Here is a 27,851-nt window from a genome sequence, read left to right on the forward strand (position 1 = left end):
CTGCAGTGCACAGAGGAATAGAAACTAAGAGTGCAAGGCCATCGATAGTTCCAAGGTCTTGGCAAGGCTCTGGGACAGTGGCACAGGCCGACGACGCAGCAGGTGTGGCAGTTGTTGTAGCACACGCCGCAACGCCGGTAACAGTGCTGGTGCCAGATGTAAAACCGAACGCAATGTTTAAGCAATCGACGATACTGACTCCCGTAGTTGAAGCGGTGATGGAGCCAGTTGCGAGACATGTAGCAGCAGTTCCAACAGCGAAAGGGCCAAGGGCAACTGCACAAGTTGCAACATTTGTAATTAGAGCTAGCCCGTCACTGCTGGCGAGACTCGCACAAGAATCTGGGAGCGTAGTAATGCAATTGCCTTCGAGAGCGTTCAGAATGCAGTCCGCAATGTCTGAGCCAGCCGTGAAGATCGAGATGCTAGTTGCAAGACATGTTGCAACGCTCCCAACAGCAAAGGGGCCGAGAGAGAGAGTGCAGGTGGCAACAACGGGGATAAGAGCAAGACCGCTTGTTGACTGGAGGCTCGAACACCCAGCCGGGAGTGCGACGTCACAGAATGCAGTAGTGGCGGTAGCAGACGCGATGCACTCTGATGCTGTTGAAGTGGTGGTGTCTGTGGTTGTTGACGCAGTAGTAGTTTGTGAAGAAGAATCTGTGGTAGCAGTGTCTGTGGTAGTGTCTGTAGTAGCAGTATCTGTAGTAGCGGTATCCGTAGCAGTATCTGTGGTGGCAGTGTCTGTGGTAGAGGTAGCTGTGGCAGAGGTATCGGTAGCAGAGGTATCTGTAGTAGCGGTATCCGTAGCAGTGTCTGTAGTAGCAGTGTCTGTAGTAGCGGTAGCTGTAGCAGTATCTGTAGTAGCAGTGTCTGTGGCAGAATCTGTGGCAGAGACATCTGTAGTAGCAGTATCTGTAGTAGCAATATCTGTAGCAGAAGTGTCTGCAGTCGTGGTGTCTGTAATGGAGGCTTCTGTTGCAGATGTATCTGTAGCAGTTATATCTGTAGCGGCAGTATCTGCAATAGAAGTATCCGTAGCAGAGGTTTCCGTGGTAGAGGTATCTGTAGTGGTAGCATCTGTAGAGGAGGTATCTGTGGCAGATGTATCTGTAAGAGCGGATTCCGTAACGGAGGTATCCGTAGTGGCAGTGTCTGTGACAGAGGTGTCTGTGACAGAGGTGTCTGTGACAGAGGTGTCTGTGACAGAGGTGTCTGTGACAGAGGATTCAATAACAGAGGATTCTGTGGCAGTGTCTGTGACAGATGATTCCGTGACAGAGGATTCTGTAGCGGAGGTATCCGTAGTAGCAGCATCTGTAGTAGAAGCACCTGTAGCAGAGGTATCTGTAGAAGAGCTATCTGTGACAGAGGATTCGGCAGCGGAGGTATCTGTAGTAGCAGAGTCTGTAGTAGCAGCATCTGTAGTGACAACTTCTGTAGTGGCAGTGTCTGTAACCGAAGTGTCCGGAGCAGAAGTGTCTGAAACAGAGGTATCTGTAGTGGCAGTAGTGTCTGGGGTAGCGCTTGAAGCGCCAGTGCCGGATGCAGCAATGGAACTGGAGGTTGTGGTGGCGGACGCAAGTTCAGGCTCGAGTACGATTACAGTCCCAGTAGGATCAGAACCAGAAGGAGCCAATGTGACGGTGGTAGCAGCAGTTCCAGTGTTAACTGCAGTAATAGTCGTAAAGGGCCCCGTAAAAGTACTCTCCGACACAGCTGTAGTAGGCTCCAAAACAATAACAGTACCAGTAGGATCAGAGCCAGATGGGGCCAAGGTTAAAGTCGTTGCAGCGGTTCCCGTGTTGCTTCCAGTAATAGTTGTAAATGGTCCAGTAAAGGTTGAGGCTGAGGTTGAGGCAGTTGCGCTAGGTGCTAGAATAATAACAGTTCCAGTGGGATCAGACCCAGATGGAGCCAGCGTCAGAGTTGATACAGCAGTTCCGGTATTTATCCCAGTAATAGTTATAAAGGGCCCTGTGAACGTCGAAGCTGAAGCAGTTACACTAGGTTCAAGAACAATAACGGTTCCAGTAGGGTCCGAGCCAGATGGAGCCAGCGTAACAGTTGCTGCTGTAGTTCCAGTATTTATCCCGGTAATAGTTGTAAAGGGCCCTGTGAACGTCGAAGCTGAGGTAGTTGCACTAGGTTCAAGAACGATAATAGTTCCAGAAGGGTCCGAGCCAGATGGAGCCAAAGTCAGAGTCGTCGCAGCAGTTCCGGTATTGACAACAGTGATAGTCGTAAATGGACTTGTAAATATAGTAGCCGATACAGCAGAACTAGGCTGAAGGATCACAACAGTACCAGTTGCGTCAGTACCCGAGGGGGCCAGCGACAGTGTAGCTGTCGTGCTGCCAGAGTTGACGCCGGTGATTGTAGTGAACGGGCCAGTGAATGTAGTAGCAGACGCAACAGAACTAGGCTCAAGGATCACAACAGTACCAGTTATATCAGTGCCCGAGGGGGGCAGTGTCAATATGGCTGTAGTACTCCCAGAATTGACCCCGGTGATTGTTGTGAATGGACCGGTGAAGACGGTAGCGGACCCAGTAGTACTAGGCTCGAGAACCACTACAGTTCCCGTGGAGTCTGTCCCAGAAGGAGGTAGTGTCAGCGTGGCTGTTGTGGTTCCGGAATTCACTCCAGTGATCGTAGTGAACGGCCCAGTAAAAACACTAGCAGATGCAGTGGTACTGGGCTCGAGAACCACTACAGTTCCCGTGGAGTCTGTCCCAGAAGGAGGCAGTGTCAACGTAGCTGTTGTAGTTCCAGAATTGGCCCCAGTGACAGTCGTAAATGGGCCGGTAAATGCAGTCGATGCACTAGTACTGGGCTCAAGAACCACTACAGTTCCCACGGAGTCTGTCCCCGAAGGAGGCAGTGTTAGTGTAGCTGTTGTACTACCGGAATTCACCCCAGTGATAGTGGTGAAAGGTCCGGTAAATGTAGCCGATGCGGTGGTGGGCTCAAGGATAACGACGGTTCCAGTAGAGTCTGTCCCGGAAGGAGGCAGCGTCAGTGTAGCTGTTGTACTGCCAGAGTTGACTCCGGTGATCGTAGTAAATGGACCGGTAAATACAGACGATGTAGTGGTGGGCGCGAGGATAATAACGGTTCCTGTAGAGTCTGTTCCAGAAGGAGGGAGTGTCAGCGTAGCTGTCGTACTGCCGGAATTAACACCAGTTATGGTGGTAAATGGGCCGGTAAATACAGCTGGCGCAGTAGTGGGCGCCAGTATAATGACGGTTCCGGTAGAGTCTGTGCCAGACGGGGCTAAAGAAATAGTAGAAGTAAGAGTTCCGGTGTTGATGCCCGTGATTGTGGTAAATGGCCCAGTAAAGGTAGTTGATGCAGCAGTGGGCATAAAGACAATGACAGTCCCAGTAGAGTCAGTTCCAGATGGGGCTAAGGAAAGAGTAGAAGTACGAGTTCCTGTATTAATACCCGTGATGGTGGTAAATGGCCCAGTGAAGGTAGTTGATGCAGTAGTAGGCACAAGGACAATGACAGTCCCAGTAGGGTCTGTGCCGGATGGAGCCAGAGAGAGAGTAGAGGTACGAGTTCCAGTGTTGATACCTGTGATCGTGGTGAAGGGACCCGTGAAGGTGGTCGATGCAGTGGTGGGCTGAAGGATAATTACAGTTCCAGTAGAGTCTGTGCCGGATGGAGCCAAAGAGATAGTAGAAGTACGAGTTCCTGTGTTGATGCCCGTGATCGTGGTGAAAGGACCCGTGAAGGTTTGAACTGGATCCACGATAATGACTGTGCCAGTGGTATCTGTCCCTGAAGGAGCTCGTGTGATAGTCGTTGGCTGAGAGCCAGCAGTGCCAGTGCTGGTAAGCGTAGTGAACGGGCCAGTAAATATGCCGGTGCTTGACGCTTCCACCACAATAACTGTGCCAGTAATGTCTGTGCCGGAAGGTGCTTGCGTAATGGTAGTGGGTTGTGAGCCAGCAGCACCAGTGCTAGTAAGCGTAGTAAATGGACCAGTGAAGATACCACTGTTAGACGGCTTCACTAGGATAACTGTGCCAGTGGTATCTGTGCCGGAGGGTGCTTGCGTGATGGTGGTGGGCTGTGACCCGGCAGCGCCAGTACTTGTGATGGTAGTGAATGGGCCGGTGAAAGTGCCAGAAGGATTGACCACGATAACTGTGTCTGTGGTGTCTGTACTAGAAGGTGCTTGCGAGACAGTATTCGGCTGTGAGCCGGCAGCACCAGTACTCGTGGTGGTGGTGAATGGGCCGGTGGAAGCGCTAGAAGGATTTACCACGATTACTGTACCAGTGCTATCAGTTCCAGAAGGGGCTTGCGTAATGGTAGTAGGCAGTGAGCCAGCAGCACCAGTACTAGCGATGGTTGTAAATGGACCGGTGAAAGCGCTAGAGGGATTCACCACGATCACTGTACCAGTGCTATCCGTGCCGGAAGGGGCTTGAGTGATCGTCGTAGGTCGAGAACCACTGTGACCCGCGCTAGTGATCGTGGTATAAGGCCCAGTGAACAGGGGCACAGGGGCTCTGATAACGAGTCTTATTAGTTGTGCATCTACCAGACCGAGCCAAACATAACATACCCAGTGGAGAATCTCGTAGACGTGCCCGTCAGGGTGAAATCAGTGACCAACGTGGTAGGCGCATTGGTAATCGTAATGGTAGTGCCACCGACAGTAAGCACCGTGTTGGAGGGGAGAAAGGTGCTAATGGAGATAGGCTGGAGGCCAATAGTAACCTCGGGCTGCACCTCGACAAGACTCCTCCCATCTGGACAGTCAGGGTCGCCTTGAGCATGAACTCCGAGGCCCAGACAAAATGCCCATGCCCCAGCAGCTATGTCAAGGGAGCGCATCGTGTGGTAACGAGTGAGGAATTAGAAAAGAGACGGAAGAAGCGGATGAGTAAAAGAATGAGGTAGAAGTAGTTACTACTCGAGGCTTGATGATGGATACGAGGAGAAGATGCAGAACGATTCCAATACTTATACAGAGCCACGGTGATATTTTTCCGGCGGGTGAGAACGTGAAGCAATGCATAAGGCATCTAGGCCATGCCTTCCATTGATGAGCTTCCTTTGCATTCATTCTTTTGATTCTGCATCCGGCCGAACTCGAGCACGAAAACTTCCGTAAGCTTCAACCGGACTCGAACTGAGGAATGAGGGGTGCAATATTGATCCAGCAGGAGGTCATCATGGCACGAGAACACAAGCGAAGATCTAGCCCTGGCATGCCCACTAAAAGCGACTCTCTCAGCAATCTTCAGCCAAGAAGCTTGCTAGCATGTCAAAGCTTCTCCATGAATCCATACCAGTCTCGCAGCTTAAACATCTACCCCCCCTCCTTCTGGCTTCTCCACGCAACAAGGTTCTGGTAGGGCATAGCAACTTCGTTCAGTGAGTGATTCCCAGTCATCCCTCTGAAAGTCGACTTGCTTACTGGTCGGGACCGGAAGGTTCCTTTGCGGGCTCGACAAAGCGTTCACCTGGATGGGCGACCTATCATTCTGGTGCCCCTGGGTACGACAGTCGTTTTCAGGCACGAGTAGAATGGGCATTTTGCAGTGAAATTTGAGCACGTTCTCCAGGGAAACATTACCCCCCTCCCGTGGGTATCCCGTGCCCAGCCGAATGCAGTCTAACAATCCCTGCGCAAGGTTCATCGGAGGTTTGCTTCCGCTGTACTTACTACCCTAGAACAGTCGATCCCTGAATCTGTCTTACCAGGCCCTAGCATTCTGCTAGGTACGAACGTCAGGCTTTTGCGGAGTTGAAATTGGTTAATAGGGGTGTTGGTGTGAAGTTTCCATGTCTTCTGAGCGTAAGCGAGGTCCGACACTGAGCGACATTCCCAGGAGCTTCATGCTTTTTGCGGTGCTAAATCTGGTCAACAGGAGAGTTGGAGCGAAGCTTTCATTTTTTCTAAGCGTAAGCGAGATCCCGCAAGCGAGGTCCAAGACTGATTGACATTCCCGGAGGCTTTATGCTTTTTGCAGTGTTAAATGTGGTTAATAGGAGTGTTGGTGTGAAGTTTTAATGTCTTGTGAGTGTAGGCGAGGTCCGAGACGGCGTGACATTCCCGGGAACTTCTGTGTTCGTCGCCGGTGATACTTTGAAAGAAAGAGCTCTGCAGCATTCCTTCCAATGATGGCTATGCAGGTTCGTCGTTTCCAGACTGATCTCGTACATCTTATTGAAGACGCACAAGTGTTGAAAGGGTATAAATCCTCCATGGCGCCTCCGCCCATCGTCGATCATTCACACAGTCACCCTCCATGTACTCAGCATAATCTCCGTATTCCGTGCCACTCTTTCAACCATGTTGTTCTCTGCACTCGTTCTTTTATTTCCCTCAGCAGCCTTGGCTGCTCGTCTACCAATAATTTTAGGACGGGCGGTCAATCAGCATGATTGCACTACTACCACCACCCTGGCCCCTATCACCTTCACCAGCGTCTCTCCAACTTCCACCATCGGGGGCCTGGGTGCGAGCCAGGGTACCTCTGGCAGTGGTAGTGGCTCGCTTATCTACACTACCGCTTTGCCAACCCTTGGTCCTAATGGATTGGGAATGCACACATACACTGTCACTGTCCCCTGCCCTGGGACCCCTGGATCGTCCTGCAACCCCCTGGAATCCAGCGAGTGCCCACCTGGGTTCACAACGTCCTCGGTTGTTTGCAGTGTCTGCGGACCAACTGTGGTGACAACAGTGCTGACCCTCCCTGCCGAGACAGCCGCGAGTACCGGAGTCCCCGGGATCCAACCCCCTCACACTAGTGCCAATAGTGAGACTAAGCAGGTCACCAAGACTTGTGATGAGGAGCTCTGCCAGTTGGATCCAGAAAGTACTGGCTACTCTGATGGAAGCTTCGCTACTTCTGCTCCTACTACTACCAAGGCATCTTCTAGCTCTAGCTCTGATTCTGGTTCTGGTTCTGGTTCTGGTTCTGGTTCTGAATCTGAATCTGAATCTGGTTCTGGTTCTGGATCTGGATCTGGCTCTGGATCTGGCTCTGGATCTGGCTCTGGTTCTGATTCTGGCTCGGGCTCTGGCTCTGATCCTGGCTCGGGCTCGGGCTCTGGCTCGGGCTCGGGCTCCAGTTCCAGCTCCTTAATTCCCGCCCCCACCGCAAACTCCTCCGAATACTCCTCCAGCAGTTCTTCAACGGGGGCTACAGGCGACTCACAGGGCAATAATGGTGCACCCGCAGCCTCTTCCGTTCAAAATACATTCAGTACACAGGGCTCGTCCACAGTTCCCCCGCAGGAAACTGCTGCTGCGTCGCCCAGTGTTGTTCAGGTTGCTGGATCAGGGGCTATGTTTGTGGATATGAGGGCCCTTTTCGGGGCCCTCTCTTTGTCGTGTGTCTTGGCTCAGCTCTTGTTACCTCTTAACTAGCCTGTTTTGACAGCACGAAGCCGAACATTATCTGGATTCCAGGCAAAAATCAATACTAGCTTAGAAACGTCTTCTTCACTGGCCACTCATTGACTCTTTTACACCGAGTCAGATAGTGGAGCAAATTCGTTAGACAAACTAAACCTTAATATTCATGGCTTGGCAGTTCAACGTCCGCTCTATTGGCCCTGTAGCACGCTAATTGATGAGAATGTGTCCGTAGCACCCTGCATGGGCGCTAATCACGCCCTTGTGAGTGGACTTCAGGACATATTGCAAGTGGGGAAAAAACAAAATAGGTAACTGCTTCGCCGCTAACCTCTCCCCATGTACTGTAGCCGTGAACTCGCAAAATGATCCTTGCTACCTCCACACAACGCTCACCACCTCAAGTCGCCTCGACCAGCGTATTACGCTCTACCAAAAGCCACATTGCCTCATTATAATACCCCTTTCTTCGGCTACACGTATGCAATTAGACCAACACGGCTCTCAAGATGGTAAGTTGGATTTCGCTTAGCTTATAACCGGAAAGCGGATGGTTGGTGTCTCAGACCTTCTTTAGCGCTAGCACCGATCGCTTACGCTTCAGCTGTACAGGCCTGTCTATGCTCAGGCTTCGTGAAGTGGAATATTCCGTGAAGTGCGTCTTTCGGCAATTTTCGGCAAATTTTCGTCGGCATAACCGAATATTCATTGCGGCAGTCATCGTATTGTGTAATCGCCTACCAATTAGTTCAAGCACCGCTTCTCCAATGTACTTGGTGTCGGTCTAAAACACTTGGACTTGAAGGAAGTTGCAGTCGTGGTTAAATAAGAAGCTCGGAGGGCCGACAGAGTACGGATTTCTTGCTTTGATTTTACCATTGCAAGAAATTAAGCTGGTTCCCAGGAGCGGATGAAGCGGATGAAGCAAAGAGTCCCAAATTGCACCCTGGGGTCTCCGGTAAAGACAAGAGAGGTGTATCCTCCATATAGCCGCACTGGTGTCTGTCGAGTGACAGGGCATGATCTATCCCTCGTGTTGGAATGGCTACGAGTATCCGCCCGACAATGTACCGCCAGAGCGCAGGACTGGTACACCTCAACCCTCTCAAATACAAACTCTACGGGTTACAACTTATAGTAACGTACACACACGTAATTAGAGGATCACCGTCCGAGGGTTAATCTAGCGTCACTCAAGCTGCATAGATCACAACACTGTTGTAACCCTTACACTCCCGGCACTGTATGTGCACATTCCTGTTGCACTAAGAGCCAAGTCTTACGATGCCTAGCTGTTAAGACAAATTAATAACCCAAGCTGACTGTACCTTGCTAACCACTACCACACGTAATTGTCCCACGGACTCCATACTGCTAACCGTTAAAGACAGTACCTAACCGCTAATCGCTCAACTTACACCCGATGTCCTGATCCCGACTAGGACAATCCGAACATACCCTATACCATCCGTAGCCTAGCACGGCGGTCACGCCTTATACAGTGTAATGATTTGCTGATAACACCAAGTTTGCCAAATATGGCGGGCTTGTTACTCTCGGGATACATCGTACAATACCCTTGGGTGAAGATCTAAGCCGTGCTTAATGACTGGACAAGCGTTGCGCGTGATTTTCGATGTCAGCTGCGGTCTTGAATGTAGCATTACTCGGGGAACATTCAGGTAGGCGGGATTTACTAGCGCGTCTACTGGTGAGCCGGCGTGCGTGACAAATCACAAAGCCTGTATCCGGAGGTTCCCGTCCCAATAGATCTCCGAGACGCGTCTGTCTCGCGGTTGTAACCGGAGGAGAGCAAAATATGGGCCCTTACGTAGATCCTTCCCCCCTGACGACTCTGGCCCACATTCCACCACTCCCCGAGACGAGAATCATTCTGTCACTTGCTTCCAGCCGCTTTGTCTGCTGTTCAGAATTGTGACTAGGATCATGGATAACTTTTATGTTGTGGGCTATCGCCAGTCACTCGTATGCCAATCTCTAACAGATCAGATGGACAGGGCTCTCGAAGCGAAGAGTGGAAACTTAATGCCCGACTCCTTCGCTAATTATTGACTCCAAGGCTGCCGAAGCTAAGAATGAGACATTCTGGTCCTCGGGCCGCTCGGCGCCCGTACCGTTGTCGCGACTTCATTCCCCCCGTCACGACCCCACACAGGCGATTAAGGAATAAAAGCCGTGGATTGAGCGAGCCCTGTGTTTCGGGACTGCGGCATTGCCCAGCAGGTATTTCTCAAATCTCTGTCCTACTGAGAAGCGTCAAACAGGGCACACACGTAGTACAGAAGTTTGGCCTCCCTTGATTTCTATTTCTTTTGCCAATTCTTCATTTTCCTTATCTGTCTTCGGGTTGTCTGTCGGAAAGGATTTGAGGGGCCGACTCGTATTCTACAGGTGGCTCTGGGTTCTAATCATTGCGGCTGGTGTGGTGGGCTTTGCACTTGAAATTACTGCACAAGTCGTTTCAGTTCCATTTCTGTCTAGCGCGCCGCGTTATCTGCAGTCGATACTCACGAAATTCTGTCTTGAGAACTCGAAAGAACAGCAAACGGAGGCTATCGGCTATGTTGATTGTAGAAATTCTTATGTGAGCTGTTGGATCCGTTGCGGTCAAATTGATCAATACAATAGTATTCAATTAATGATGATTTTATGTTGATCCTTGCTTCCGGCCCGGTCACCACGACCGGCCACAAGAGCGGTCAGGTGATCAGACCACCTTCTGATTGAGGTTAGGATATCCATCTATTAGAGGTTTCGTAATACAGGGTCGTCTTTCAACATAAACCACAAAAGCTGTTGGCTCCCCTTATCACATTCTGCCCCGCACTAAATACTCCCTTCGTTGCGGTATTATTCTATCACAAGCGAATCTTTTGAGGTTGCAAATAACAGAAGGTTCACAAAGACATTTACGTGTTTTGTCTTGGTTGGGTCTACCTGGCATCATCTTGTTTCCACCTTCGAACCTTATGAGCACCCTGCCACGTACGAGCACACGTCATGTCCTTCGACAAGTCGCAAAGCCCGCCTCAGCCAGCCCCTGTCTTCACGGCAACCCCGAGCTCAATTATTGAGGATACCAGGCGTCTGGTTGAGCGGTCTCGCGAGGTTCAGCATCGTATCTTGGAGAATGTCGAGCCTAAATCCGCCACCTTTTCCAACGCCATTCTGCCTGTGGCCCACTTGGAGAATGCTGCGACTGTAGAAAGCCATGTTCTTCTATTTTATAGGTTTGTCTCGGCCGACCCAGAGCTACGCGAAGCATCAAGAAGGGCTCAGAATATCTGGGACGAATTCTCCGTCGATACGGCAATGAATGAGGGTTTGTTCAAACTGGTCCATGCCGTGCTGGAAAAGCACGAGGAGCTTGACCAAGAATCCCTCAATCTGTTGAAGAAAAAACACAAAAATCAGTGAGTAATGTCTTGCAAAGCAACGCAAGTATTGAAATGTCTCAATATGGCTATTATTAGGTCTCATGTACGTCCAGAAATCGCGGAACATTACTGATCTGAAATCTTCAGTATTAGAAATGGCCTCAATTTGCCCGTCGGACCGTTGCGAGATCGTTTCAAAACGATTCAAAGTCGCTTGAGCCAGCTCTCAACCGAGTTTCGAGAAAACCTGGCCGAAACTGGCGCTGTGTGGTTCTCTCCTGACGAACTTGAAATGGTCCCCGAAAGCGCCTTGTCCAGGTTTGAAACTGGACAGGGCGAGAACCAGGGCAAACTCCGGGTTACGTTTAGGCCCCCCGACTTCTATCCCGTTATAAGGCATGCAAATTCCGAGCAGACTCGACGGCATCTCTTCATTGGGAATGAAAATCAATGTAAAAAGAATGTCCCTGTTTTCAGAGAAGCAGTGATTCTTCGTGACGAAGCTGCTCGGCTACTCGGCTACTCTAACCATGCAGCATTCCGCATCGAAGATAAGATGGCCAAGACACCCGAGACTGTGGATGAGTTTTTGAAAGACCTACATATTCGATTAGAAGAGGGCGGTCGTCAGGAGGTAGGCAGATTGAAGGAACTCAAGAAGAAAGACATCCAATCCCGTGGACAAACCTTTGATGGACGGTTTTACGTTTGGGACACTTCGTATTACCACCGCCTCATGCTTGAGGAGCAATACTCAGTTGATCATCAGAAGATCGCAGAATATTTCCCGGTCGAGACAACTCTTGCCGGCATGTTCAAGATTGTTCAGCATTTGTTTGGTCTGCAGTTCCGTCGACTACATGTCGATGGGATAAATAAATGGCATCCAGATGTTCAGGTATTTAGCGTCTGGGATAGTGAGGAACTTGGAGGAAGCTTTGTCGGCTACTTGTACTTGGACCTCTTTTCCCGTGATGGGAAGATCAGAAATGCGGCAAACTTCAATGTGGTTCCGGTAGGGTCCTTAGCGCATTACACTTCATGTCAAGTTGCAATCTAACAATCTCCACAGGGTTTCGTCAAGGAGGACGGCACACGCCAATACCCTACCACAGCATTAGTCTGCAACTTCCCAAAGCCCTCCTCAGAAAATCCGAGTCTATTAAGGCACGATGAGGTGGTTATCCTTTTTCATGAGCTGGGCCATGCCATACACGACCTAGTAGCAAGGGTCAGCTATGCTTGCTTCCACGGCACTGAGACCGTGGTAGACTTTGGGGAAGCTCCCAGCCAGATGCTTGAATATTGGTGCTGGATCCCTTCTCAGCTGAAGGCCTTAAGTAGGCATTATTCGTATGAGTCCGAGGAGCACTTGGCATTTTGGCGCAACAAAAACAGTGCGCAACATATACCGCCACCTGAGCGAATCCCCGATTATTTGGTTGATAGCCTTGTTAAAGCCAAACTCGTCAATACCGCAATTTCCAACTTGAATCAACTCTCCATTGGCATCTTTGACATGGCCGTCCATACGCCCGACACTCATGCGGCAATCGAGGAGATGAATATTTCTGCGGCATTCAACAAGATTCGAAGCGATATCCTTCCAGCGGATAGCCCTGAAACAGTAGGGCTAGGAGAAGAATGGGGGCATAGCCAAGCGCATTTGACTCATCTGATGGGAGAGTACGATGCAGGATATTACGGGTACTTGTTGTAAGTTACTGCACTTGCCGTGGATGTCTCACACATAAACCTTTTAGGTTACTAATGGTTCGATCGGTCTTTCAGCTCCAAGGTATTCGCAGCTGATATGTTCTACACTGTCTTCAGTGAAAACCCAATGGACAGCGAGGAAGGAATCAGATATCGACATACTCTCCTCGAGAAAGGAGGAAGCCAGGATGAGATGGTAACTCTGACTGAGTTTCTGGGTCGGGAACCTGAGATGAATTCTTTTTATAAGGAGCTTGATTTAGTATAAATAAAAGTGTGTGTAAGAGATATACTCTGAGTTTGTCTAACAAGAGAATTTCTTTTATTAAGTATCTTAAGTTAGAGAGAAGGTAACACAAGAGAAAAGACTTATTCTTTACCGAGCCGAAAGAATACTTAATTCGGTTTAAATCTGGGAAATACAGAAGTTGGTATTTTACTATTATACCTGTGTGGGCAAATATCTCCAATTTAACACATCCACCCCAGGCGAATATATAGGGATAAAACAACGTTAGCTAACTGTATGATATAGAATCCGTGTTGCAGTTGTAACGTTATTAAGCTGATTAGCTGGTGCTGGGCAAGAGAGTACGTGAGATCAGCGGCGTTTAACTTGCCTCCTCTTAAAGCCTAGGCTGGCACCATATCAAGTAAGCGAGTTTATATTTCTCCAATGGAATCATTGCGGACCTCGATGCATATCTTCTATACGAAGGGGCCAATGGAAAATTTATGTTGTTAATTGCCGCTATTGGTCTTGAAGTTGCTTCTGTAGTTAAAACACGGAGCAACATCCCCCGCCGGGTTGTTAATCCCACCCAAGTCTTACATGAGATGCCCGATTTCTCGTATAGAGACTCGGATCCGCAGAGGCGAAGGTTGCAAGAAATGCATGGTACGGCACTATCTAATCTAACTTCTGTCTGCTCCCTCAAGGTGAGCAAGTTGCCGGCACAAGGTCAAAAAAACACAGTTTTATCCACAATTCAAGCATTTGTTACCCAATGCTGCCACGATGACCAAATATCAAGCTTTTTAGCTTGGAAAAGTTAAACCTGTATGAACATATAAGCTGTAGTCGGCTCAAGAAGCGTACGGCACTATCTTGTTAGAATATCGCGCAATGTGGCTTCAAGATAGCCGAGGTGCTTGTCAAGTGAGACTGCCAGTAGGTCTGCCTGACGGCTCGAAATCTCCTCACCGTATGCCATCATTTGCGATTGTGAGGATAGGCAGTCAGTTTCCCCGCGGCGGCCTCCCAGGAACTTGGGCGCGTGTCAACCAAACGCTCAGCGAGATAAAGTCTCCCAGTTGTGGCTGAATGGAGGAGCATCCTTGCAAAAAATGATTAGAGATGAATTGGAAATTGTTCCGACATGACCAGAGTCTGTGGTTGGGTCGCTTAAGGCTTTCTACAAGGGCGGTGTGTAGACTTTTCCCACCTCACTCTTACCTGCTTGGAACCCCCTTCAGTGCTATCCGGGCCTAAGTTGTACTATAAGCTGACGGGCCATGTGAAGCTGACAGGCCATGTGAAGCTGACAGGCCATGTGAACATGTTGAAGCATTTAAAGAGGCGTGCAGCCAGATATCTTCAGCACAGCAAGCCTTCAATCTCACCCTGCTCTTGAGACCTGGCCATACCTCATCTACTTTCTTGTTTCAAACACAGCACCTCTTTCCAATCTCGTCAGACTTGGAGCTTTGGCGCCCTTCAAGCGACGAATTCTCTATCGAGACCAATCTTTCCTAATCGTCATTACCTTGTCGGCCTCGGCGTACACTCCAAACACTCAACATGATGGTCAACTTCGTTCCTCTGGTTCTAGTGATGGGGCTCATGTCCGCTTCTGTTCCAGCAGCAAGGCAGTTCGTTTGTCAACCCGGGGGGGGAGAAGTGACCAAGCCGGACTGCTTCACCGCAATCCAAGCTCTCCTCCTAAGCCAGAAACCGTGCAACGGCAAACTGGTGATAACTACGGGCGGCGTCACGGCAAAGCACGGAACCTGCTGTACGACGCTGTACTTTGATACCACGGGCCATCCCGGGCAAACGTCGGTGGCTCACAGTATCGATTACCTAGGATCGGAGATTGCCAAAGGCATTGCTCGATGCCAGAGGGGTGCTGTTTTCTTTGACAGCGGTGCGGTTCTCGTGCATAACCATGAGCAATGCGGAGGAGGACCCTACGTCGGCAAGCGAGCAGGAGGAGCCAGCATTCCAGCCCGGGCTGGGTCTGTCTCTGTTGAGGATGAAGATGACGTCTCCGAGTTCCAGCGTCGTGAGGCCGAGGGTGAAGAAGGCGTGCTCATTGCATCTCGAGAGACATCCCTCCAAGCACGTGCCGGCATCGACCTCTGCAGTCGAAGGGCACCTACAGGGGCAACAATCGCGGTCGATCTGCTCGATAGTGCCTTCAAACTAGTGCGCACCTCAAGTGGATCTGGAGGCGCAAGGACCTTGACCGCGTCATTCATACAAGGAGTATGGTCAAGTATGTTCCTTCGTTTCAAGGACAACCAAGGCAACGGCAACCACAACCGGCTGCGGTATTACTACAATGGCGACACCTTCTACTACATCATGGTTGCCACGTCCGGGTACTACTGGTCAACGGTGGGGGCAGTCATCGGTGAGCGAGCCATGGACGAGATTTTTCACAAGGTCGTCTCGGATGCCGCCTCCACGGGTTTCGCCTCGATAACCTATTATCTTGTCAATGAGTCTTCAGGGGCTGAGATGGTCAAATTCATGATACAAAATGTAGATTAGATTGTGGGAGAGCGTTATTGATGCATCTCTGCATCCAAGCTTCTGTGTGAATAGGTATGGGTGGAGGAGCAATAGTCGCATGGCTCCTTTTATATGCGTGGTTTGAGCGGGAGTCGACCCTTATCAATCCCCTCTCTTACTCATCGACAGTTAAACAATTCATTAGGATGCCAGCCAACATACATGCACTATAATTGGTTTCTTTTTAACAACGAGATGTCAGGTTACAAACTTGTATTGACACCTTAGTAAACAAGTTCGTTTCTTAGAATCTTATTAGCAGCCTTTAAGAAACCCTTGAATTGGTATCTTTTTAGATATCTCATAATTAATCTGGCAACTCTCGATACTGTTATAGCTGCTATGCGTCCCATAACATATTATCAAATCCCTCCCCCAGCTGCCGCTCCAGCCTTAATCTGCTAGCAACCATTTCAGGGCGAGCTATTGCTTCCGTTGAAAGGATGAGGTTATTAGAGAACAGTTTCCGAACCTCTGTCGTTCTCGTAGGACTCGTGACCCAAACTTTGATAACAGCTTCAGTGCTTCGTTCGTCCGATATCTTCAAGATAGGCATCAAAACCAACCCCAAGTCATACTGAAACCAATCTCGTTCATAGTATACAATGCCGTCAATCATACAGACCAACATAACGTCCTGGATATTAACCTTGGCCTCGCTTTTAAACGCCTCTTTATCCTCCTGCTAGATAGCCATGAAAAACTTGGCCCTGTTGGCCTCGTTCTGGTCGGGTGCTCTTTCGCCTGACGGGATGCTCCGTCCGACCTCGAACCAACTGCTGGCCACGCGGTTCCGGAAAAACCGCTAGCACCGAATACCTGTTCTCCACGGCACTGGAGATATGGCTGCTGCGGATGCCTTGGTAACCCGACCTCATTTCCGTGGATTGACCTATCTATACTTAACTCGGTAATGCCGGTGGATGCGCTGGAACTGACGGGCTACGTACGGGCACTGGTCACATCCCAATCCGTCATTCTTTGGTGGTGGGATAAATGGGATCGGGGTTGTTATTGGTGGTGGTACTGACTATTGCTGTAATTCTTTTTGATTATGAATCATGCCGGGGATGGCTTGGATGATGCTATGGATCTGTCGTGCCTTGCCGTTCGATGTTGCTGTATGCTGTGCTCGTAAATGGGTGATAACTTTATTGGCTACAAATGCCACTTGACACGGCTTGCAAATAACAAACGGGTATTCGGGTAAATAAACAAATGGCTTTATGATGATGGCAATGTTGATTATGTGTTATTGTCTTCGAATGGCTTTACAATCCCCCCCCATTCCATATGGATGTTTTTTTTGCTTTTTCTGGAGTTACGGGGCAACGGATGATCCTTGGTCTATACTAACGTTTTCTTTTACCATACCTTCTCCTTCCTATGGCTATCGGCTTCTTCTCTATTTGGACTTACAAATGATGATTCTCCTGCTATTGCTATTACAATCGCCACCCTCGCCTTATTGCCCTCGGTTTTTCTCTGCTGCTACCTTCGCCCTTCACACATCTCGGTCTTCTGCTGCTGCCGTCTTTACTGCTGCCTTCAGCCTGAACCTACGTCTCTGTTGTTTTCACCCTGCCGCTGGAAAGCTGGTTATCTTCTTCTTTGTTTCTCTGTATTCTATTTATGTGTTGATTCTATCTGGGGACCTTATTGTCGGGCTTTAATGGGGACTGTGGTGCTTCTGCTGGTTACTCTACGCTGTCTGCCATCCTGCTGGATATTTATCGGGCCCATAAAATGTCTTCTCATGCCCAATCAATAACAATTCCTCTTAACCTTAAATCGGCCTCGATCAATCCGACTGAAAACTTCAACCCCGTCGCACTCCTTCAAATTGGGGTTTCTGCTCTTATAATTAAATGGGTGATATGTCCTTGGAGTTATCTGTCAATGCATACCCATTTTACTCATTTTAATGGATGAAATCTAAATCAACTCTACCCCTTGCAATTAATAGCGCGACTACTATACCTTAGCCGACTCAAACTAGCAGCTGAATGTAGAGTAAAATTACTCGGCATAGACTCTAGGCATATAATAGAGTCTTTTGATGCATTCTACCAATAGATCAATAGATTTTTATTCGTTGTGGCCTCTATATTCATCTTGCAAGTTGTTAACCTTATCGTCGACTCTGTATCTTATAACCAATTAGAATTTTACAGTTAAAACTAAACTGTATTTAATTTTTACAGTTAAAACTAAATGTTGGACTGACCCTCGGTGCCGGACTAGGGGCCCGGATAAGACCGAATCCCTGATACATCAATATCTTGTCTTAGTCATGAGGGGGGTGTGAGATTGACCAAAAAACCCCTCACCGGAAACAGGGCCCTGGAAGCAGGTTAGATCCTACAAGAACAGACATCAATATCATCGTCTTTAGGCTCCACTATCGTCTTAATCATTATTGCCCTAATTGACTTACCCGTACCGGATCCAACACTAAACTATATTTGATTTTTCCAGTTAAAGCTAAATTAAATTAAGAATAGTATAGCTTCAGTAAGTACCTAAACCTCTTTTAGTTCTTATATTGCTTTTAAAGCTAATCAGGATATTACTAGGTTGCCCCTGGATGTATAATCTATTTAAGTGTATATTATATAATCTGAGTTTTATAAGGGGGTCGCATCTGGTTTTATATAGAGAGGGGCTCGTCTTGATGACTGGAATAGCTTTTGCAGTCTCCTTAATAAATTGCTGAAGCCTCGTATATTCGATTACAACTACCTAAAGATCCCTCTTCTAGTTCCGCTTTCATTATATCATAGACAACACCGATCCTAACCGCTAATCCGCTGTTATCCTACGAACGGAAAGTCCATAGGATGACCCGAGTCCATAGGATGCCTGCTTTCTAGCCAATCAGAGAAAGGAGAGAGGAGGGGGGGGGGCTACAGGCGGCTTCTATTCTATTCTTTCCTTTCTTCCTTCCTTCCCCCTTTTCTCCCCTCCCCCCTCCCCCCGCACTCTCTCTCTCTCTCTTTCTCTTACTCTCTCTTACTCTTTTTCCCTCTTCTTAGTTGGAGAAAGTATAGAAATGGATCTGGCGGATAAAAAAGGGAAAGAAGAGGAGGCGCTACATAGTTCTGTTCCTGAGCGAGAAGATATCCTAGCGCACAGGTGACATATTAGGTGGAGCCGTGACCTTGCATAGAAAAAAGCCAACAGCAAGTAAAAAGGGTCATCTATCTGCTCAGGCATATTCAATTCAGTAGCCTATCTTAAGCAATTGCTATTCTTGGGCTAGGGGCTAAGAAATGGGTTTCAGATTGTATGCACAAAGCCAGGGAGCTGGAAACTCTACCTAGTCGCTTAGGGCAGAATGACCCTTGCTCCTAAGACAAACCTCGCTGCTAGTATACGCCATATTAGCTGTCCGGCCATTGGTATGTGGCATCTGAGGGGCTCATATTCCATTCCCCGCAATAAAGCATCTTTTTTTGATTCGAGTATATAACTCTGGCCTCCGCTTTCTATTACTTGCCCTTTCCCACTTATCCACCCTGCTTGCTAAGAGTCAATCTCTCTGTATATTTTAGCGTGTATCTTTACTGTAGCAGGGCTAGCTTTTCTTACTAGTACTATATTTGGAGGTTGGTTTCCGGTTGTTGGGAGTATACTTATCTTATTATCGGCTATCTGCTATCGATTGTGGATAGTTTGGGAATAGGCGAGGTTTATTTCAGACACCTTATAAAAGAAAACCCAGCTCCTTTTCTATCTTATAGTTTATATTCTAGTATTTAGTACCAGTATTCCAGTAATATTACTAGAATTAAGAGTTAATAGATTATTGGTAAGAATATTAGATTAAAGTAATATTTTAAGCTAACTAAAAAAATTCTCTCTAATATAGCTTATTTATATATACTAATCCAGTCTTTAAAAATAGTTGCAATATAATAAAAAAACTAGGCAGAGGTTGGATGAAGGTTTATTAACTAATTTTTGCCTGCGAGATCTAACCGTTTCAGCCTAGCAATATAAATTAGTAGAATTTAGAAATATTTCGCTTCCTAAATATAAATCCTGGCTATTGTGAACATACTTTTCCCAAGTATAGGAGTTTAAAGTCAGGGTCCGCCTTCAGGCCTTATATAGACCCTTGCTGTCCGTCCTTTATATTAAATACAGGTGTCGGGGCCATTCACTCCAAAAGCTTCATAGCCGGGAAGGGAAGAGTGGGGGAAACTCGATTAGATCTTCAAGGGGGCTAAGAGGGTCGTCGCACAGGATAACCAAGAAGCATGCGAGGAAGCCAAGAAAGCGGGAACAGGTGTGTAGTGCTAAGCGGATGACCTATTATTCTAATCTTTTGAGGACATGTTGGTCACCTGTAATGAGAAAGAGGTCGAGATAATTCATATCCGATATGCAAGCTTCTTGGACTGCCTCTGAGCGAACGTCTCCTCGGACGGAGGCGATACGGTGACCGGTCTACGCCCTTGAGGTTGTGGGCTTGTACGCAGAGGAGTTGGCTGGCGGCGACCCTTCGTTGTCTGGAATAGAGCGCAACGTAATTTCAAAATCCTCTGGAGGGTTGTCCAAGGCCAATGGCCCATGCGCCCTCGCGTTCACTCGAGCCGTTGTGCGAGTCCCGATCCGGGTTGATGTTCGCCGCTTGCCAGACTCTGTGACGCCCGGGTCATGGCATGGTAGGCGGACGCTAAAGGGCACCGGGTGATTGCGGACGGCGGTACTGATAAGCCCCAACGAGCCGGCTCGCGAGGGTGTCCAGCACGTCTGGGCGAATTGATACCTTCTACCTGCGACGACGGCGTTGTATTCAGTACGGGATTGATGGCCCTAGTGACCAAGACGGTTGGTTTTATTTGATTATGGACGAGGAGGACTGGGAATTCGCGGTGGCGGTTTGACCAGCCGGGATCTCAATCTTGCGTGCTTGTTGTGGCTGCGGCTGCGGCTGCGGCTGCGAGCTTGAGCGTGGTCTGTGCTCATTGGGTACGATGAAGAGGCCGGAATTGGTCCAGTGAAATGTGGATATTAGGGTTGATGAAGGTGGGAAATTGATGATGATGACATGGTCATTAAATGATTTTTTGTCTGAACTAAGGTTGAGACGGCGGTGGTGGATTTCGGTGAGATTGCCCACGCTGCCGCCCAAAAATACTAATTTTGTTTTTCCCCGCCTGATTATGAATAGTTATGTATAAACCCGTTTGACCTAATGCTAAAGACCCTAAACACCAATACCACGGAGACTGGCCTAGTCGTAAAACATCATAGAAGCACAAGGCTCGTAGGAGATGTGTTTTGTTCCTTGATGCTGCGCCGTCGGGCAGCAGAGAAACCCCGACGGAGACGGTTGCGTGTCACGGTTGGCTTCACGGGTGATGACGGATTCGATATTGGTGACATGGGAATGATGGGTTTGTTTGGGGTGCCCGCTTTGCCGACTTCGTACAGCGGGGTTCCAAAAGTCTTGCAACAGCCCCACTTACACCACCACCCTCACCGGAACGCATGCAATAAAGATACCAATTAAACAGGCCACAGACTAGCTGTAATAAAAGTAACTATATTTTTGGATTCCTTAGAGGCGTGGCTTTAATATTTTATATACCAACCTCTAGCTTTATGGCAAGCTTCTACCCTATGTAGCATTAACTCTAGCAAGCCCCGAATAAAGTCTTAAGGGATAGCTTCTTATGCTGCTTTTAAGTATACTTTAAATTTAGTAATATTGGCTGTATTTTTCTTTAATTTAGAGATTTAAGGGAATATTCTATAGAAATTTCTTTTTAATTTAGCTTAAATATATTCTATAGAATTTAGATTAAGGCTATAAAATAGCTAGTTAATAAAAGAGATTTTATATTTAAGTAAAAAGCTTATTAAGATTTTTAATATATAAATTTTAATATTATTTTACTAAAAATACTAGATATTATTATAATTAAAAAGAAATTTAAAAGTTAAAATTTTAATATAATTATTTAATAAGAAATTTTTATATTTAAAGGCTATATTTTAAGTTATAATAACTAGCTTATTTTAGCTTTTTTTATATATTATATTTTATATTATTATTATTATATTATTCTTATTATAAATTATTTTATTAATAAATTTTAAGTTATAAATTTTATAGATAAATTTTTAAATTTAAATATTTAAATTAATATTACTATTTATAGTAAAATATTTATTAAAAAAGATAATTTAAGAGATATAAATAATAGATATAATAGTAAATAAAAATATCTTAAATACTTAATTATATCTTATTTAATTTTTTTTTTTTAATTATATATAAATTAAAACTATTAAGCTATATTTTCTTTTTATAAAAAGATTCTTTTTTTAGCTTACTATTTATATAAATTAACCTTATTTAAAGTTTAATATATAATTATTATATTTACTTTAAAATTTAAATTATCTACTAAATCTTTTCTTAAGATATCTTTATTTTATTATATAGTATAAATAATAGCTCTTTTTATCTAAAATATTAAGCCTAGAGAATACCTAGACTAAAAACTAGAATTAATTAATATAATTATCTTAAGCTATTAAAATAAATAACTAATTATAGCTATTATAACTTTAAAATATATTATAACTATACTTTTTTTTTCTCTAGCTTATATAGCCGCAATAATAGCTGCATAAAGCTCGGGGCTAGTTTATTATTTTCCTTGGCAATTTCCGGATATTATAGTCCCAAAAGATCGTAAATTGAACGTCATAGTAAAAAGTTGTGAGATGTTGAAGATGAAGGAGCAAAAAACGCGGTTCGGATCCTTGACGCTGGTCGCGAAAAAGTCGCGTGGCGTTGCAAGACTTTTGGAACCCCACTGTAATCTCCTGGTAGGTAGCGGGTCCCTTAGGGACCGCAGCCACTAAAAATTCAATCTGAATCCACCTATCCGTGGCAGATGGAGCGGCTTTCACATGCCACGGCGGCTTTATTTTTATCGATTCCGATGACCGGATGACGCTGACGATGTGATGGCCTTGCTTGCTTTTCAGCTTATACTTACCCATTCATTTTCAGGTATTTATTTGCTCAACCTCGTTTATTTTACCCCGAGACTACATATTATCCGTATGTCCTGCTACTATCTTCTGGTATTGCCACAGAGCCGGCCCGATATACCTGCTCTACTCCCCGCAAATCAAACTCCGGGGCCCCCTAAAGCTAAGAGATGCTCTTACGCGGGGAACTCACGAGATGGGGATGATCAAGATGGGTAGCACACAGTGGTCTGATGCCTTCCACGGCTAACTGGTAGCGTGACCCAGTGTTTGCCTGCGCGTTATAATAGAAGGACTATCTGCTCGTGAAGAAATGTTAGGGACTGTGTTCCCCCCCTTTTACGCTGGAGATGAGTGGGTTGTCCGTCTGTATCACCAGGCGTTAGGGTATATTAGCTTAAACGGTAGCGAGAGGCAGCAAAATCGAAGATGGATTGAGATAGCAACCGAGATACTTGACGAGACGATCAAATAAGGCCGTCTGTCATGGTTGTCTATCAGGTCCCTGGAAAACCCCATAGCTCACCCTGCCCATCGGTACCACCAGCTCAGGCCAGAGGATGACTTATCCCAGACGGCCGGACGATCAGAGGTTGATGAGCCACAGTGGACCCGGCGATGCTCGCAGGTGGGATGCGCAAGAGGAGACACGCCAACGGAACGGAATCCGCGACAAGTTAGAACAGCGTCACTCATTGGTGGCCATGCTTTGCTGATCGAGATCGCGCTCCTCTCTGATGGGACCGAACCAAGAGATGTCGTGCGTCCACGTCAAACCAAAACCGGCTTCTGCAGCAACAGGATTCCCTTCGGATGGGATCTAGCTATCATGTCATGTCATTTTAATTCGTGTGATGTCATCTACGAGAATTGGAATCCACGAGGAATATCGAGCGGGCCAAAGTTGCTCAAGACCACATAGGTGAAATTCCAGGTTCCAGGTTTCCATAGTGGTTATTTCGGGATCCACCGTCGCAGCATCGCACCAAACCCGATCAAAGGGGCATTCCGTAATAAACACACACAGCCTCTTCCTCTTCGCAGGGGAAACCGTAGATAATTAACAACACATCGACAGTGAGGTATCAAGCAACAAGCCTCTACGATAAGAAGCCTAGAGCCAGATCCAGATCCCCTTGAGAGTTGGGACTGGAGAAACGAGCAGCTATTCCGGGGAGCTGAGGATCGGAAATTGGGGGTTATCAGGACTTACAAGACGTCTCCGAAACAACCGGGCGCCTCCAGTAGATGTTGCGCCAGCGGGCACGCCCCTAGAGAGTGAGGAAGACCCGCTGAGCCGGATGTCCCAAAGCCTCGCAAGATGGATGGGAACTATTGAGGAGGACGAAAGGGACGCCCAGGGGCAAGTCGCCCGGAAATATCCGTACTAACACAACCCGCCAGCCAACGCACCTCCCATCCCCTGACGTGGAAGATATCTATATCTATATTACATCGCCATGCCCTCCTCCAGCTGACCTTCTAGCCAGTACTACAGCTCTTCTTCGTCTTAGTCTTCCATCTCCTCCGACTCAGACATTATATCCGACTCCGCCTCTGCCGCCGGCTATAGATACAGCATGGACTCAGTACAACTCCCCATCGCCTCCATCGAGGCGCTTCGCTGCATGCGATGCGCCCGCTCCGTCGAGGTCACATCCACCGACGACATCAGCGCCATGGGCATAGTCCGTATCGCCCACAACCTCTACTACTGCAAGCGCTGCGCCAAGATGGTGGGATACAAATAAAGAGGTGGCTCCGATGGGCCCTCCTTTGAAGTTGACGAGACCCACGCCTTCTCAAGACGTATGAGCCGCGCCGAGCCCTTCCCGGAAATCTCAACTATCCGCGGCGATTTCGATTCAAGACGGACATTATCCAGCTTCGCGCCTTTGGGTCCGACCAGAGTTGCCCTCCGAGACCGCCGTCGTCCACACCATCCCTCCTCGCCACTGTATTCTAGCGCTACTCAGGTACTGCTCGGGAAAGCCACCAGCAATAGGTCAGACAAGCTGGCTGTGCTCTGCAGGAGGTTTTCGGGGGCGGGGGGGGGAAGAAACATAACTTTCCTGGACGGCCGTTATAGGGAGTTTCGGGACACCTGCGGTCGGAAATGGACCCTGAGGTGAAGTTTACTCGCTAGTCATATGCAGCTCTTCAAACTCCTTTGGGAACTCCTTCCCCTCAATCCACGCCCTGATCCCAAGGGCAAATAGCTCTGGGAACTGCAGATTCCATGCATGAACAGCATTTCTCACCACAATAACCCAACACTCTTCACTCCCGCACTCTCGCAATAAAGGACCCATCTTCCGCGTCGCTTCAATGTCGTCATTAAGACTAGCAGCAATGACTGCTATCCGGACATTGACCTCTGTCACAACTATCATCAGACCACATCGCCGGCCCTGTGACCGCGATCCCGGTCCCTAGGACCCACAGGGCCCCGGCCCCTGTGCGGCGGCGACGGACTGCCGCCTCCGGCAGCAGCCGTCTTCATCATGTATAAAAGACGGGCTTTAGGCCCGTCCCTTAGCTAGAAATCAAGAGCTTCTATTCACATCACAATGCACCCTTCCTGTCAGATGCAACAGTTATGAGCCCGGTTTGCCCATAGCTGAAGCGGACGATATTCTTTGATCAAGCTGTCGTCTCAGAGCCTTACAAGCTGTCTCATCAGACCCCTTACAAGCTGTCTCACTAGACTCTTATCAACCCTATCTCCCTTCCTAGCCTAGGCTTGCAATCTAGCTTCTTCAAGCTAGCCCTTCCAACTAGGTTATTAACTTCCACTGTTGCTTGCAGTCATCTATCGCGATGGGCGCTGCTGATACGGAAGCCTCTTCCTGGGCCAAGCTCAATGGGCCCAGTGACTGGAAACACTGGATCGCCGGTATCCGGAAATCAGCTACTACAAAGGACGTCTGGGACCTTATTGACCCCTTTAAGGAAAATAAGGAACCCCTAGTCCGGCCGGTCTTTCCAACAGCTGCAGACATCAAGCCTGATGCAACTAGGCTGTCTGAGCTAACTCCAGAGCAAAGGATTGACCTCAATGGCCTCGAAAAACAGTATCTCGAAGACGTTCGGATCTACGAAAAACGCCAAAAGGCCCTATCCTCTATCCAAGACCGGATCATCCTGACTGTCGGCAACTACCGAGATGTCATCGACGACGAAGATGACGTTGCAAAGGAACTAGCCCTCCTACGAGCCCGGATCCAGCCAGCTACCTGGTTCCATGAAAGAGAAGTCCTTGACCGCTATCGAACAGCCCTCAAAGGGCCTAGCCGGACTAAGACTAAGGATTGGGTCACAAGCTGGCAGAAGGTCCTCACAGAAGCCCGCAACCTAGGCCTTCCTGACACTAAGGGTCTCAGACCAACCCTAGATTTCCTAGAGGCTGTCAGACCTATAGACCTAACCTTTGCCGATATCTGGATGAACAAGATCCAATATAAGGCATCAAAGGGCAAGGCAGACTGGGAAGCGAAGATCCCGGACGGTATTGAGATCAGCGAGCTATTCGAAAAACAGGCTGCAGAGACGAAGGCACCGAGAGGGTCCTTTTCCACCTTCCAGCAATCCGGGTCTTCTAAGTCAGCCGGATCCAACGGGCCCAAGGGACCAAAGACCCCCTGCCTCTGCGGCAAACTGCATTTCTATTCAAAATGCCATTATTTAGTTGCTTCTATCCGCCCGGCCGGATGGAAGCCCAACCCAGACATCGAATTCCAGATCAATCAACAGCTCGAAGACCCTGCCACGAGACAGCGGGTAGATCGAGCCCTTCAGAAACTGAAGCCTAGGGACACCCAGCCAGAGGCCCCTAGGATCACTACAGACAACAGGGATGAAGGCCGCATCAAGGGCAGCTCCTTTGCCAGCCTTTCCCTTCGGACCACACAGCCGCCGGACCAACAGCTTGGTCACAGGCTAGGTCATCAGACCACACAGCCGCCGGACCAACAGCTAGGTCAGCAGCTAGGTCAGCAGCAAGATCAGCAGCCGGAACAACAGCCGGCTCCAACGATCCTATCTACGGCTTCCATCACAGCCGTTCCAGCGAGGGTTTATCCGCTCAGGGACTCCTTTATCCTTGATTCCGGGTCAGATACACACATCTGCAACAACCTCTCACGCTTTTCATCCTATCAGCCCTCTAGGGACCCCGAGCCTATCTTTGCAGGCGGATCCGAAATGCAAATCCTAGGTTACGGTCAGGTCAATCTACGGCTTGAAGATGGGCTCTTCCAGCTCAGACAGGCAGCCTATATCCCGGGTTTTCACACGAACGTTGTCTCGCTAGACCTCATGATTCTAGCCGGGTACAACTGGAACCCGAAAACAGGGGCCGTCTTCCGAGGGATAGAGACTATCTTCTATACCCGACGTCATCATCGCCAACAAGTCATCGAATTCAACGAGGTCAGACCAACAGCCCTAACCACAGCAGCTGCTGCAGCCTCTGCCGATCAAGACGAACCAACAGGCCTGCTAGCAACAGCCGCAGCCTCCTCTAAAGACCCTAGGGCACCTCAAGCAGCCGATGCCAACCTTTGGCACCAACGCCTAGGTCATCTGAACGCCCGGGCTTTAGAACACCTAGCAGAACAGACCTTAGGGGTCCGGATCAAGGGACCTATCGTAACAGACTGCGAAGCCTGCTCCCTAGCCAAGGCTTGCAGACAGGTCTCCAGACGAAGCCCGCAGACAAGGGCTCCGAGACCCTATTGGAGGGTCTACATCGACCTCTTCAGCTTCCACACAAGCTACAACGGAAAACGGGCTGCCTTGCTGATCAAGGACGAATACACAGGCCTAATCCACATCTATCTTCTATCCGATCAGACACAGGATTCAGTCCTAGGGGCTCTACAGGCCTTTGTATCCTACATCCGGACACAATACGGGCTCCGGGTCTGCCGGATCCATAGGGACAATGACAGGGCCCTAGGCATCCGGACGGTCAATTGGATAAACAACGAAGGGATCGAGGACGAACCCTCGAGCCCTCATAACCCGGCTCAGAACGGCCCTGCCGAACGATCTGGGGGGGTAATAGCTCCTAAGAACAGATCAATGTTACTAGGGTCTAACCTACCGCCCGACCTTTGGACCGAGGGTTGGAAAACAGCTGTCTTTCTATACAACAGATCGCCTCAACAGGCCCGAGACTGGAAGACCCCCTTAGGGCTGCTAATTTCCTGGCTTCAAGACCAAGGAAAGGATACCGGATTCGTCTCCAGACAGCCGGATCTATCACACCTTAGGGCCTTCGGCTGCCGGGCCTATCCGATGACCACGGAAGCTTTGAAGGGCACCCAAAAACGGGACCTAAAGACAGCAGCCCATGCAGAAATCGGCTACCTGGTTGGATACGATTCGAACAACATCTTCAGGATCTGGATCCCGGAAAGGTCAGAGGTCCGGAGGGTCAGAGACGTTACATTCGACGAGAAAACCTTCTATGACCCTAGGAACCACCCAATCCCTCAGCCAATTCAACAGCCTAGAGTGCAGCTGCTGCTTC

General features: G+C 48.3%; 5 protein-coding genes across 5 annotated transcripts; all 5 read left to right on the forward strand.

Moving 5' to 3' along the window:
• Window positions 1-6,146: 6,146 nt before the first annotated feature.
• Window positions 6,147-7,616, forward strand: BGZ61DRAFT_188633 (uncharacterized protein). The gene is made up of 2 exons (XM_046237779.1): window positions 6,147-6,921; window positions 6,976-7,616. The coding sequence occupies exons 1-2, from the start codon at window positions 6,317-6,319 to the stop codon at window positions 7,397-7,399; spliced, it is 1,029 nt and encodes a 342-aa protein (XP_046108008.1). The 5' UTR covers window positions 6,147-6,316; the 3' UTR covers window positions 7,400-7,616.
• Window positions 7,617-10,136: 2,520 nt separating this feature from the next.
• BGZ61DRAFT_447224 (metallopeptidase MepB) lies at window positions 10,137-12,886 on the forward strand. The gene is made up of 4 exons (XM_046245310.1): window positions 10,137-10,821; window positions 10,933-11,800; window positions 11,858-12,501; window positions 12,577-12,886. Exons 1-4 carry the CDS (start codon window positions 10,409-10,411, stop codon window positions 12,767-12,769), a joined length of 2,118 nt encoding a protein of 705 aa, XP_046108009.1. The 5' UTR covers window positions 10,137-10,408; the 3' UTR covers window positions 12,770-12,886.
• A 1,416-nt stretch (window positions 12,887-14,302) lies between these two features.
• On the forward strand, window positions 14,303-15,277 carry BGZ61DRAFT_530106 (uncharacterized protein; the record flags this gene model as incomplete). The annotated part of the gene is made up of 1 exon (XM_046253513.1): window positions 14,303-15,277. One exon carries the CDS (start codon window positions 14,303-14,305, stop codon window positions 15,275-15,277), a length of 975 nt encoding a protein of 324 aa, XP_046108010.1.
• Window positions 15,278-22,665: 7,388 nt separating this feature from the next.
• BGZ61DRAFT_492121 (uncharacterized protein) lies at window positions 22,666-24,066 on the forward strand (the record flags this gene model as incomplete). The annotated part of the gene is made up of 2 exons (XM_046250510.1): window positions 22,666-22,680; window positions 23,830-24,066. The coding sequence occupies 2 exons, from the start codon at window positions 22,666-22,668 to the stop codon at window positions 24,064-24,066; spliced, it is 252 nt and encodes an 83-aa protein (XP_046108011.1).
• A 1,069-nt stretch (window positions 24,067-25,135) lies between these two features.
• BGZ61DRAFT_492122 (uncharacterized protein) lies at window positions 25,136-26,003 on the forward strand (the record flags this gene model as incomplete). Its single annotated transcript, XM_046250511.1, has 2 exons — window positions 25,136-25,917; window positions 25,952-26,003. 2 exons carry the CDS (start codon window positions 25,136-25,138, stop codon window positions 26,001-26,003), a joined length of 834 nt encoding a protein of 277 aa, XP_046108012.1.
• Window positions 26,004-27,851: the final 1,848 nt, after the last annotated feature.

This window comes from Ilyonectria robusta, assembly GCF_021365365.1.
Source record: "Ilyonectria robusta strain PMI_751 chromosome Unknown BGZ61scaffold_5, whole genome shotgun sequence".
Taxonomy (NCBI): Eukaryota; Fungi; Ascomycota; class Sordariomycetes; order Hypocreales; family Nectriaceae; genus Ilyonectria; species Ilyonectria robusta.